Below are 12,482 nucleotides of genomic sequence, written 5' to 3'. Positions count from 1 at the left end.
AGTATAAACCATCCGTGACATTGACCCAAATTATCAAATATATAACTATGATGATTAAGGAGAATTGTTAACATTTTCAGAGTTAGGACACAAATTTCTCTGTTCCAAAGTTTCACATTTATGCATACATTCAACATTAGAAAAAGCAACAATTGCTTCTTCTTTTTTCAAACTCAAGCCATGTTGTTGACCTCCTTTTAAGTTCGTTTTAGGATTCAAATGACAGAACAAACATTCATTATGCATAGACCTTTTTTAAAAACCAGAATATATGAAAAAAGAAAAAAAAAAAAAAGGGGGTTTCCCCTTGCACACAACAATGCTCGTTAGCCCATGGCGTACTTCTGCGTCCAGCTCCTTGCAGTTGTCTCGTACTTGTTCTTGTCGGTTTTGTACATGTGAGCAATCTCCGGCACCAATGGATCATCAGGGTTTGGGTCCGTCAGTAAAGAACAGATTGATAACAGTACCTAACAAGAACATATTAAACAGATGGTCATTTCTCATTAGCTTTAGCATTGAGTTCATATTTTGAGATGAGCAGGTTTGTGTAGCTCACTATGGTCGGATCGTGCTAAATGTATAAAAGAAGTTTCGAATATGAATATCGGGATATTTCAAGGACAATCACCTTGGATATCGTTAGCGCAGGACTCCACTGTTCCTTTAAGATGTCTAAGCAAATGCTCCCATTGCTGTTAATATTAGGGTGGAATACTTTCGTTCTAAATGCCACCTGCAAAATCCATCATCACATGGAAAATGTTAGAGAGAAACTTCTTACAATATCATTGGTCAACCAACATAAAAGAAATCTACCCGTCCAGAGCAATGTCGGTTTTCATTTTTGAATATTTTCCACCGTTTCAAGCTTTTCAGAATATTAACCAAATAATAGCATTCCAATTTTCATGTGAACCTGAGCTTAAAAACAGATTAATGGTAATGAAGGCTTCAATCATGCTCATTAAAGCATTTCTCACTCTTAAAGGTCATACATCACATTGCACAATCCTTAATTTATTCAAAATTTGATAAAAAGTAGATACCAGAGAAAGATGGAATACTGGATTGTAGAGGTAGCTTTGAACATAGAATAAATGCGAATGATCAATGCCTCAAAAGCATTTAAACAACAAAAGAATTCTCCATGCACTTGCAAATGTCACAAAAGTAAAAAACCTACGACTGTTGTAGACAAAAGATGCAAATAGAGAGTACCTTGGGAGGCTTGAAGGGATAATCTGGAGGAAAATGGATGGTCACCAGGAAAACACCCCCAGCATAAGGACTGTCTGGTGGACCCATGATTGTTGCCTGCCAATGGAACATGTCTTCAGCAACAGGACCTGCAACATTGTCCGATGAACCATAAGCAATATATAAGTAAAACAGTTCAATGATACTCAGAACACTTATACATACAGAACAATATCCATGTGCATATAGAAAATATAGTATGCAATGTTAACCATACAAGCAAAATGATAATCACATTGCTTATCTAGAAACTAGACGATAATTCATATTCCGAGAAAACTATTTTCCTGCTATTCAGTCACGATTCTTAGCTGCTTGAGAAAAGCACATAAAACAGAACAAACAGTCAACAAAGGAACCATAGCCCCAACAAGAAACCCAGTTTAGAACTATTATTCAACTTGATGGACGTTAAGGCACTAGCAATCAACTATGGTCATAAACTAAATAACAGAGAGAGGTTGGGACAAACTACAGGCTTTCTTCCTAGTTCACCCTATCAGGCCGATACAAGACATATCAGATACAGATACAGTCTGAGGATCATCTGACAAAAATATATTAAAGCTTTCACTTCCCTTTCTCTTATTATAAGCTGAAAAGGGGAAATATATATATTCCTTCCAACCACTCTGTCTTTGAAGTAGCACACTTTCAAACCTTAAACCAAAGCAAAAGACTTCCATTTGATGATGCTTTCGCACGATGAAAATGCAATCATTATCATCAATTCATACAGTATATAAAATGTATCAAATTCCTTTGTCAACATCAACTGAAACACGATAAGACAATGTACATGGACAAATTTAATTCATCAAAGGTTCCATTTGAACATACTGAAATACCTTTTTTCCATTCTCTCAGACATTTTAAAATTACATTTGCTCCTCTTTTTGATGATGGGCCTTGACTGATTTTTAGAATAAAACAACTTACACAGACAACACGGATATGAGGCAAAAACACTAACACGAAATCGAAATCACTTCCAAATAATCGCAAATAAATATCACTATTATTTTTATTAACTTTTTATAAGAAAATCACTGATAATTATACCAAAAAATAATTTTTTCAATCCTCAATTAAATCCGAAACATATATACCAAGAAATCTACCGTCCTACAATAATATAAGAACAAAAAAATTCAATAATCGAGAAAATGAAAATAAAAACAGCGAAAAAGGAAATCATATACATAGAGACAGCGAGAAAATGCAATACCAGCGCTGCAAGATGTAGGAGGATCCTTCTGTAAATCCTTCAATTCCTTCAAGATCCGCTTCGATGCCATCGTAAAACCTACAATCCATACAGCATAGATCAATTTTTTTTAAAAAAAAGGCAAAAAATAAAGAAGGAACAATTAAAAGCGAGAAACGAAGATACCGAACCTGAAAAGATGATCCTCCTTTGGCGGTAAGAGAGCTGAGGATTTTGATCGAGGAAAGGGGAAAATGAAGAAGAAAAACCAAGGCGAAATACAAAAGATGAGAGAATTTGTGATCGCTTGCAGTGGCGGTATTTTATAAATGGGTGGACCGGCCTCTGTTGTGCGTTTCTGATTGAGTTATTATTCTCTTGTGGGTCCATGACTTGGCGTTCATTTTACGGGAGTTTTTCTTTTTCAGTAATAAACGAGAGTATTTTGTTATAATTCTTCTATTATATAATAATATAAAAATACATAGGAATTCGTCATTGTCAAATACGAGACGTGATTGAAAGGACAATTTGATAATCGTCCTAATGTATCAGTATTTATCGAAGAGTAATAGAATATTTTTAGATTTAAGTTAATTTAATAATTAAATAATAAAAATAAAAATTATTTGAATTTTGATTTATAAATTTATAATATTTAAAAATATTATACGAAAAAATTTGAATTATAAAAAAGAGAAGGGAATGAAAGTTTTAAGCAGTGGCAGCGATGGAAATAGAAAATGTTATATGATAACGATTTTAATTATTCAATAACTTAAATAAATATTTTTGAATAATTTAATATCTATTTTATAATTTTTTGAATTACAATAATCAAAATATAACTTATAGTATAATGATATTGGATGTAGTTTTTTATAATTTATTTCATATAATAAATATTTAATGCAAAGCGATGCTTTCCTAGCTCGCCATATCAGCTTTAATTTTTTAAGGGCAGAAAATTTTGGATTAAGGAGTATAACATTTTACGACTTTTAAGGGCCCAATTGAATAAAAATATTCTTCAAATTCCAAAGTGATAATTGATTACAAAACTTCGGGACTAAATAAAAATTAACCCAATAGTTGTTTCCCTGACTGCGTAGGCGCGTACGTAACCATCAGATCATCATCGAAGAAAATGTACAGGCTTCGCAAACTGAGACATTTTCTCATTTTCCTAATAATTTCCTCCTTTATTTCAAAATTTTCTTTCATCCTCTCCGATCACATTCGCAATGGATTACGATTTCAGGAACAGAACGGGTCCACCGTACGAGGCGCAGATCCCGATTTACCGGCAACAACCCACTTCATCGTCATCTACCCATCCGATGTACGGATCTTCAATGTACCCGAGGATCGGTGGTCAACCCGCCGCTCACAGTGTTGCCCCTCCCACCACTCGCGCCTCTTCTTTCCACCAGAATTCTTCGCCTTCCTCTTCCTGTAAACTATCTCCCCTAAAAATAATTTTTTTTTACTTTTTTTTTCATTTCTTTTTTCTAATTTTGTTTTATGACAGCGGGATTGGGCATTAGGGTTGCTTTGAAACCAGAATATCGTATTACACCTCCGGTAAGCTCTCAGTCGCTTCGTTTTGGGGGTTTTTAATAAGATGAATATGTTTATCCTATTAATTAATTTGTCTTTCTTGCAGCCTCAGTTGTCTCCCCAAGTTGGGGATATTCCTCGAAGCAATTTTCAGTTTGATTTCGAGTTTGAGAGGAAAATTTTGGCTGAAGCAGAAAAAGAAAACATGAATTGGAGTAAGCTTGGCTTGGAAAACCTTTCTTCCAAGCCTATCGAAACTTCTTCTTCAACGGTACGCTTTAGACCTGTCTTTGATTAACGTTGTAACCTGTCTGTTCGATGGTTTATCTGTGATGACATTTTTTAGGATTTTGTTTTAATGAAATTGGTTCATATTGGTTGAGCTTTTAAGGGATTCTCTTTGAAGAAACAGAACAATGATTTGAATGTGCAGGGTGCAAACTCAGATCCTGTGGTGAGCAAATACATTGCCTCTGGACTCAGCCGAGAAGCAGTGACCGTTGCGGTTGCAAATTATGGCGACAATCCAACCAAGGTATGTGTTGAAAGATGTTCCTTCATCAAAGTAGTAGAAAAACCTGATGATAATTGTTATTAGAATCTAGTGTATGAGTTAATCATAGTCCTAATTTAGAGCTTGATTGGGTCTACTTTGAAACATTCATCACCCAGATGTCTTTATTTTGCAAGATGTGCTTTATGCTTGATATTCAGATACATAATCGTCATGGATAGTTAGGATTCTATCTACCTGCATTTTCTTGATTAGCAGAGAGTAATTTCGGTTTATTGGCATACTTGGATTCTTTACTGTTGCTGTGTTTTCTTTCTCTTTTGGCTTCATACTGCTCTAGGAGAATTAATTGCTTTTCATTATAAATGACTTAGTTTCCTTTGTAGCATGTCGGGAATGCACGAAATAGTTGTAACATGTGCTTTATGCTTGAGATTAGGATACATAGTCATCATGGATGATTAAGATCCTATCTGCATTTTCTTGATTAGCAGATAGTAATTTCGGTTTAATGGCATGCTCGGATTCTTTACTGTTATACTCTGTTTCCTTTCTCTTTTGGCTTCATACCTCTCTGGGAGAAATAACCGGCTTTCATGATCCATGACTTGGTTTCCTTTATATTCATGATCCATTACTTGGTTTCCTTTATATCCTGTTGGGGATACACGAAATAATTGTAACATGTGTTTTATGCTCTAGATTTGGAGGGATGATTGGGATCCTGTCTACCTGCATTTTCATGATTAGCAGAGAGTAATTTCGTTTAATGGCATGCTCAGATTCTTTACTGCTACCCCGTCTTCTTTCTCTTTTGGCTCCATAAGGTTCTAGGAGAAATGACTGGTTTTCATGATCCATGTCTTAGTTTCCTTGCATATCGTGATGGGGGTGAAAATTTCTCCAAGTGCTTTAGCTTGAATAGTTTCATTTCATCAATTCTTCTGGATATGCAGCTGGCATTTTCAAAAAGTGTTCATTAAAGCACGTCTTTCATATATATATATTTATGTTGTTTCGGTCCTTTGATAGGTTCGGGAATTTGTCACCGGTTACAACCTACTGCGAGAAATGGGGTTCTCATCAAACAATGTGGCTGAAGCCTTACTCATGTATGACAATGACACAGACAAGGCATTGGCTCATTTCCTTAACAGCTCATCATGAGTATGTTAAAATAAACCAAAATAGTTTGTATGTCAATGAAAACTGGAATGATAATCTGCCATCTATGTGTTTTGCTGCTTTGCAAGAGATTGTACAAATAGTCATCCTACAATATTTGTCGTCTCTAATAAAGAACAAACATTACTATTATAACTATTGCCTCTTTGTTGTTAATTGTATGTATGGGTGTATTGTTCCCCCTAAAGTATTGTTCTGGAGAATACATTTATAAGTTGTTGCCTATCATCATCCAAAAACTGGGGTCAAATTGCATTTTCCCTTTTAATCGACAAATGAAGGCCTAAATTGGCCTCTGCATGTAGATTAAAGAACAAACAAATCTTTTTGTTAAAAATTTTATTAATATCTATTGTTAAAATTTGATCTATGGCATGTTATGTATCATTATTTGGTTATTTTATCAATCATGTCAATTTTTATTGTCAATCTCATATATAGAGATTAATTTATTTATTTTTTGAGTAGAAAAGATAGATTACAATCTACCTTTTAGTAGGACTTTCATGAAACTTTTACCAACATGAATATGAAAATGTTTGAATATATAAATATAATATTTCCATCATACGAGAAAACATGAGAGAAAAAGAGCACAATTTTGTATCCACACTAGTTTCGAGTCGGGGTAAGATAGATTTACTTAATATATTAATCCAAACGATGCCTAACATTAGAATAAATCATGTATCCAATATGTTCTACCTGTATAAAAGAATGAACTTATACAAGAAAAATGAATAATATAACCCTCTTAAATCTACTATTATCTATAAGCCCCTTCACTGTGTCAGTTTCAAACCATGCTCTCAATGGCTCATCATATGGCAGTTTAAAACAACTTGTGTTGAGCAAGTAATAAGCCCTCTAATCAAAACTCTAAGGAGCAATTCTTTTATCAAAATAAGATACATCCTCTCATATATATAACATTGGGGCTCGTATTGCTTTTCCGGGATCGGTAAATAAACTCATACTCCAGAACAAATAGCTCCTGAAATCACATCCAATGGAAAACAAAGGAAATACATGTTAGTTTACCTTGAGAAGACCGATGCAAGAATGTCAGACATGGGAACTTTAGGAGAATGAAGAGTACATAGGATCTATCAAGAAGAATGTTCTCTGTTTTGGGATCTCTATACCTGAAACTATCTGATGGCTATCACTAAGGAGTAAGGAAAATAATACTTCCTACTTTTGTTACTTGTTCTTTGAGCAACTCAGACTTGAGTGTAAGTTTCAAACATGGATATGCATGTGACAGGAGTATAAAGTTCTTTCACGCATTGGAGGGTTCTAGGAAGGTATATCCACAGATCCATGTCCACATATGGGTCGGAAAAAAGGAGTCAAATATGAATATTTCAAAAAAAATGAAGAGTTGGAGCAACGTAGCTTGTTCTTTGTAGTAAAGTTTGGATACTAATATCTATATTAATTATGCATACCATGATGCCATCAAATAGAAAAAGGGAGAAAGAGGAAGAGACCTGTGGACCAAGATGAGCAACAAAACTTCCCTTCATCTACATGTTTGACATTGAGACCTATAAACCACGACCCAGCACTGACATCGTCATGGGCATAAGTGCGCAGAAGAGATCTGCAATTCAACGAAATAGGATCAACTTCTTGCTTTATAACAGCCTAACTTAAGTAGTCATAACACCAAAGAGTAAAGGCCCTGACCTATTTATCGAAATAAATTTAGCCAAAGCACCTGATATGACATACATTTCGCCAGAAGCATGGCGAAAATATCTGTCCAACACCCGAAAAAAATAAGAGAACGTACTCCATGGAAGGAAAACAAATATCAATATACAATAACCAGTACAAGAATCAGGAAAGCAGAAGTGCTTTTACAACTAAACCGATAACACGGATCTTGACAGTGTAGGCAATATGTAATACTAACAGATATTGGTCTAGAATTCAAAGATGATATCAATGGTGGTAAAACTTACGATTTTTTATCACCAAACTTCCACCAATCTGGTTCATACCATTTATGGCTCCTGCCAATATTTTGCAAGCATGAGAAGAAATAAAGGCTATTCAAATATATCAAACTCATATATGTCTAAGTTGAACTCACGGTTCTGAGAAAACTTGGCCAGATTTCATACAGCCAATATAAACACGAGGTTTGTCTAGATGAGATGAAAGTGTAGCTCCCAAGGCATCTGGAAAACATCAAGTCGAGAGTGTGAAGATTCAAAATTGAGAATTCTGTATCACATCAATTGTGATACTAACCGATATTTACATAAACATCATCATTGACTTTTGCATAAAAATCAGCATCCCATTTATCTGCAGCAAGAGCAAAAAACATTTTGACTTTCTTTGGAAGCTCTCCGGGTGCTTCGACTTGGTCCTGTTTAAGGGAAGTATATAGAAATGGTTATACGGATGAATTGGTAACCGAGTTTTTGAAACAATACCAACTGCTTTTGACCGACTTCTGAAAGTAATACTTGCATAAGGAGTGTTCTGTTGACTTACGAGAATGATAAAGTCATTTGTTTGCCTATTTTCATCATCGATGCTCCTGTCTAAACTGTCCCCACGGTCGGCACTGGAAAGCTATGCAACTTAAGAATGATTCTAGCTCTACCATCATCATAAATTTGCAAGACCCTATTGAAAGAGAAAATTATACCTTCTTCCGATGACAAATCGTGAAACTACACCTTTTTCTTTCTCCATTTTCTTCAAAGTTTCACCTGGAAAATTAACAATTCAGGTCATCAATGCAATCCCAAAATCGTTCTTACTGTCCCTCAGTACTAATGCATGATACAGCATACATGTTAAACTAGTTGTGTGCACTTAAATTGTTGGTTGAAGATGCATATATTGAACTTGTCCCCTTAAAGGCTAATAGCTACAAACAGGACCTATTATGAACAGGTGTTCATACCGCTTCCCAAGTTCCGACAAGAACATAAATCCATTTACACAACAATCCGCTAATGCAAACAAAATCTAACCCAACAGATAATACAATAATGATTAATGGAAAGCCAAGTGTTCATAGCGCTTCCCATTTGTGTGCACATAAATTGTCAGTCGGGGATGCATATATATCCCCTTAAAGACTAATAGCTACAAATGGGACCTATTAAACAAGCATTTTGAGCAGGTGGTCGTACCGTTTCCCAATTTCTGAAAGAACATAAATCCATTTACACACCAATAACAAATACAATAATGAATGAAGTAGTGTTCATACCGCTTCCCATCCAAGCCTTACGTATAGCATCTCTGTTGTTTTTACGGCCAAATCTTGTTAAAACTCCGATTACTACCAGCGGCTTTCTATTCGAAACAGCCCCGCTAGTATCCGATGAACGCTTAGAAGTAAAACCCTCTTGTCTAGCTATAGCTAGATCCATTTCAAGGGCAGATAATGTCTTGTGTTGTTCCCTATACAAAAAAAAGAAGCCAATCCTCAACAAAATATTAATGTTGAAAATTGCAATAGAAATTCCCATTGTAAATTAGTACTCAAAAGTCAAAATAAAACAAAATTCCACCTTACCTGCAAGCAATGATTTTCAAAGTATCATCCACTGATATAGCAGATTGACCCTAAAGTGAAATAGTCAGCAATTCAATCAATTAAATCAAAACCAACCAAAAAAAAAACAGCTAAATTCTCACCAGCCCTGTTACTCTATCAAGTTCCTTTATCAAATAAACCCTGTTTTGTGCATCCTGCCATAATCTAAATTCCACATAGAAACCGAAAAAAAAGAAAAAGAAAAAAAGAAGGATTTTTAATCAGTAAAATGAATTTAAATTACAATTTAAAAAACTTGGGTCTGATAGTAATTAAAGAACTGACCTGCCAGCAACATAAAAAGAAGCAAAAATGGCGAACATGGAGATCAACAACGAAGAGATTCGTGTTCGAAACACCTTATTTGATACTTTGCTATTGGATCCCTTACTCTGCATCATCTTCTTGAATGGAAGAAAAAATACCCAGATTCAGTGATGTAAATGAGAAGTAGATCCAAGTCCAAGTACTGGGTTTTTTTTCAATGATCTGGTATCGTATCGTAGAATGGTTCAGGGACTGGCTAAAAGATGACTTGTCACTGTTGAAAGCAATTCTCCGAGGTTGTCGGTCTTGTCTTTTCGGGTTTTCAGTGCAACGCCCTGCAACTGCAAAGCCTCAAATCTTTCAGGATTTTCTGGGTTTTAAATACACTTGGAAACTTGGATCAGGACATGATAATACTGTAATATCATTCGACTTAATATTTCATTTAATTTTTTAAAATATTAATTTTATTAAACAGTGATTTTAGAGAGTAAATATTAGTTATATTTCAATCTGACATTATTCTATTTTTTTTAATACTGTATGGATTAAATTGATAAATTTAATAATAAAAGGACTAATTTGATTTTAATCCTTATAATATAAGTACCTCTCAAGTGCATACCTAATAATACAATATATAAATACAATTGAATTATATTAAATTTAGCTATTAGTCATTATACTACGTATAAATTATTGATTTAATCTATTTACTTTAATTTGATATTTTTAATCTTTATACTTTTTGACATTTGAAATTTCAAATTTAACCAAATGATAGTTCTTAAATTTGTTACACAAAATTTTATTATTTTCAAAATTTAATACGGTAATATCATGTCAATTTGACATTTTTACATATTACACAAAAATTCAATTAATAGATTTAACGAGTATTGTTTGTGCTAAAACTAAAATTTTAAAGTTCGAGAATAATAGAGACTATGAATGATCCAAACGGAGAAAATAGAATGAAATTTTAATTAACAAATTTAATTGTTATTGTTTGTGTTAGGATTAAAAATTTAAAATTCGAAAATATAGAGACCGAAACAGATCACTTCAAAAAGTACAAGGACTAAAGTTGACAAAATTAAAATATATGAATTAAATTTATAACATACACATAATATAGGGACTAACAGAAAATTTTAACCATTGAACCATAGTATAGAAATGCAAATTGAGTTATGTATATATGGAAAGAAAGTGGTAGGTTTGGATGATATGGTAACACAGCGTAACTCTCGGTTTATACTTAATATGGCAAATGTAATCATGCAAACGACGCCGTATCATGCCGCAGATATAATTTAAATTCTATTTTTCCTTTTCTGAATCTTTTTCATACGAATTTATATACAAGATTTTATAATATTAAATTATTTTTCAAAAAGGATGAATTTTAAAATTGAAAATTTTGGTTCAATTTAATATATTAAAATTTTAAATTTACTTTCATTTTTATAATTAATTATTGAGTAAATATAATTAATTGTTAATTTAATATTAATTATAAAATATATTTTTTTGAATAATCTCATTATAGGTTCGTATTATATCTTATTTTTCTGACACAATGTCTAAAACTATCTATAGCCTCTCAGCCTCTCTCCAACTTATAAATAGGAGGATAATATACTTCAAGAACCTTAAATCCACATTTTCCTGTATTGGTAACAATATCTATACCAATCGAATTAAGACTTAATCGATAATATTATAAAATAATGTTATGTATTATTAATTTAATCCATTAATAACATTAATGTGTTTAGGTAGGGATTATAGATCTGCCTACCCATATATCCGACACTTGTATGGTTTTATTTACTTATGGCTTGACATGAAAGAGATTGGAGGAAAAGAAAAAGAAAAAGATGAAAATGAAAGCATTTTTTTTAATTTTTATGTTATGAAAAATCTGATGTAATAAATATATTTACTATAAAACACAAATAAAGGAATGAAATAGTAAAATTAAAGGTTTAAAATTCATTATCTATTAGGTGCAAAATAAAGTTTTAATAATTTTACAATTAAGTCTAAAAATTTATCAATCTACTAATCCTGCTTGTAGAGTCTATAAATTTTATTAGAAATGTACCAAGAATTATTCCAAATATTAAATATAAGTATAATTTTTTTTTATGTTTTTTAATATTATATATGAACTTTTTTCATCGAGTTTGTAGTTGGAATGAAAATTTTTAACGGTTGAAATTTTATCATTTATTTTATCTTGTAATTAAAAATTTACAAAAAAGTTAAAATTTTGAGTTTGTACTGAATAATTAGGAATAATATGACTTTGGGCATTTGAATTTGGCAATTAGGTTTGTTTTAATATTTGTACTTTTTTTTTGTCTAATTTGGCATTTGAAATTGAAAATTAAATCTATTTTACTCTTTGAATTTAAATTCTGCAAATATTTGATGATGTGATTAGTATTACTAGAACATGATAGGATCAATTAGTTGGACCATTTAAACTAAAATCGATTAGTATAACGGTCCAAACAACGAGATTAAATCAGAAATTGCTTGAAAATTGATAAAAATAAAAAAATTAAGATAAAAATAAAAAATTAAGCATGTTAAATCAATTTATAAAAATAGTATAGATATTTCTTTCCTTCTGCATCCTCCACCCGTTTCGCCGTTTTGTAAGGAGCTACAAAATTGACATATTGACTTCGTCCCTTCGTGAAATCTACCTTAATACACCTATGCGTCGTTTTATTTAACCATCTGCCAACCTTCTCTAGCTCGGCGGCTTCATTTAAAAAGAGGAAACAAATAAAAAGTCAAGAGTGCTCTCTTAGGTCTCCCAAAGAAATAGTGAATACTGTGGTTGGGAAGGAGATGAGTGGTGACTTTGGAACGACGGAAGTGTTGTTCCAATAGGGTCGGAA

General features: G+C 32.8%; 3 protein-coding genes across 3 annotated transcripts; 1 reads left to right on the top strand and 2 right to left on the bottom strand.

The window, feature by feature from the left end:
* Window positions 1-20: 20 nt before the first annotated feature.
* LOC107924659 (ubiquitin-conjugating enzyme E2 10) lies at window positions 21-2,995 on the bottom strand. Its single transcript, XM_016855201.2, has 5 exons — window positions 2,659-2,995; window positions 2,489-2,566; window positions 1,222-1,349; window positions 632-736; window positions 21-470 (listed from the first exon to the last, which is right to left on the bottom strand). The coding sequence occupies exons 1-5, from the start codon at window positions 2,855-2,857 to the stop codon at window positions 327-329; spliced, it is 654 nt and encodes a 217-aa protein (XP_016710690.2). The 5' UTR covers window positions 2,858-2,995; the 3' UTR covers window positions 21-326.
* Window positions 2,996-3,578: 583 nt separating this feature from the next.
* On the top strand, window positions 3,579-5,858 carry LOC107924383 (uncharacterized). The gene is made up of 5 exons (XM_016854807.2): window positions 3,579-3,922; window positions 3,999-4,051; window positions 4,134-4,298; window positions 4,461-4,562; window positions 5,574-5,858. The coding sequence occupies exons 1-5, from the start codon at window positions 3,712-3,714 to the stop codon at window positions 5,706-5,708; spliced, it is 666 nt and encodes a 221-aa protein (XP_016710296.1). The 5' UTR covers window positions 3,579-3,711; the 3' UTR covers window positions 5,709-5,858.
* A 519-nt stretch (window positions 5,859-6,377) lies between these two features.
* LOC107924382 (hydroxyproline O-galactosyltransferase HPGT1) lies at window positions 6,378-9,966 on the bottom strand. Its single transcript, XM_016854806.2, has 12 exons — window positions 9,583-9,966; window positions 9,399-9,462; window positions 9,277-9,326; window positions 8,968-9,161; window positions 8,395-8,458; window positions 8,238-8,310; window positions 7,989-8,109; window positions 7,828-7,915; window positions 7,697-7,747; window positions 7,419-7,490; window positions 7,220-7,332; window positions 6,378-6,720 (listed from the first exon to the last, which is right to left on the bottom strand). Exons 1-12 carry the CDS (start codon window positions 9,696-9,698, stop codon window positions 6,698-6,700), a joined length of 1,029 nt encoding a protein of 342 aa, XP_016710295.2. The 5' UTR covers window positions 9,699-9,966; the 3' UTR covers window positions 6,378-6,697.
* Between the last annotated feature and the right edge of the window lie 2,516 nt (window positions 9,967-12,482).

Source organism: Gossypium hirsutum, chromosome A11 (genome assembly GCF_007990345.1).
Source record: "Gossypium hirsutum isolate 1008001.06 chromosome A11, Gossypium_hirsutum_v2.1, whole genome shotgun sequence".
Taxonomy (NCBI): Eukaryota; Viridiplantae; Streptophyta; class Magnoliopsida; order Malvales; family Malvaceae; genus Gossypium; species Gossypium hirsutum.
Note: the sequence above shows the minus strand (reverse complement) of the source record. Positions and strands in the feature narration are given on the sequence as shown.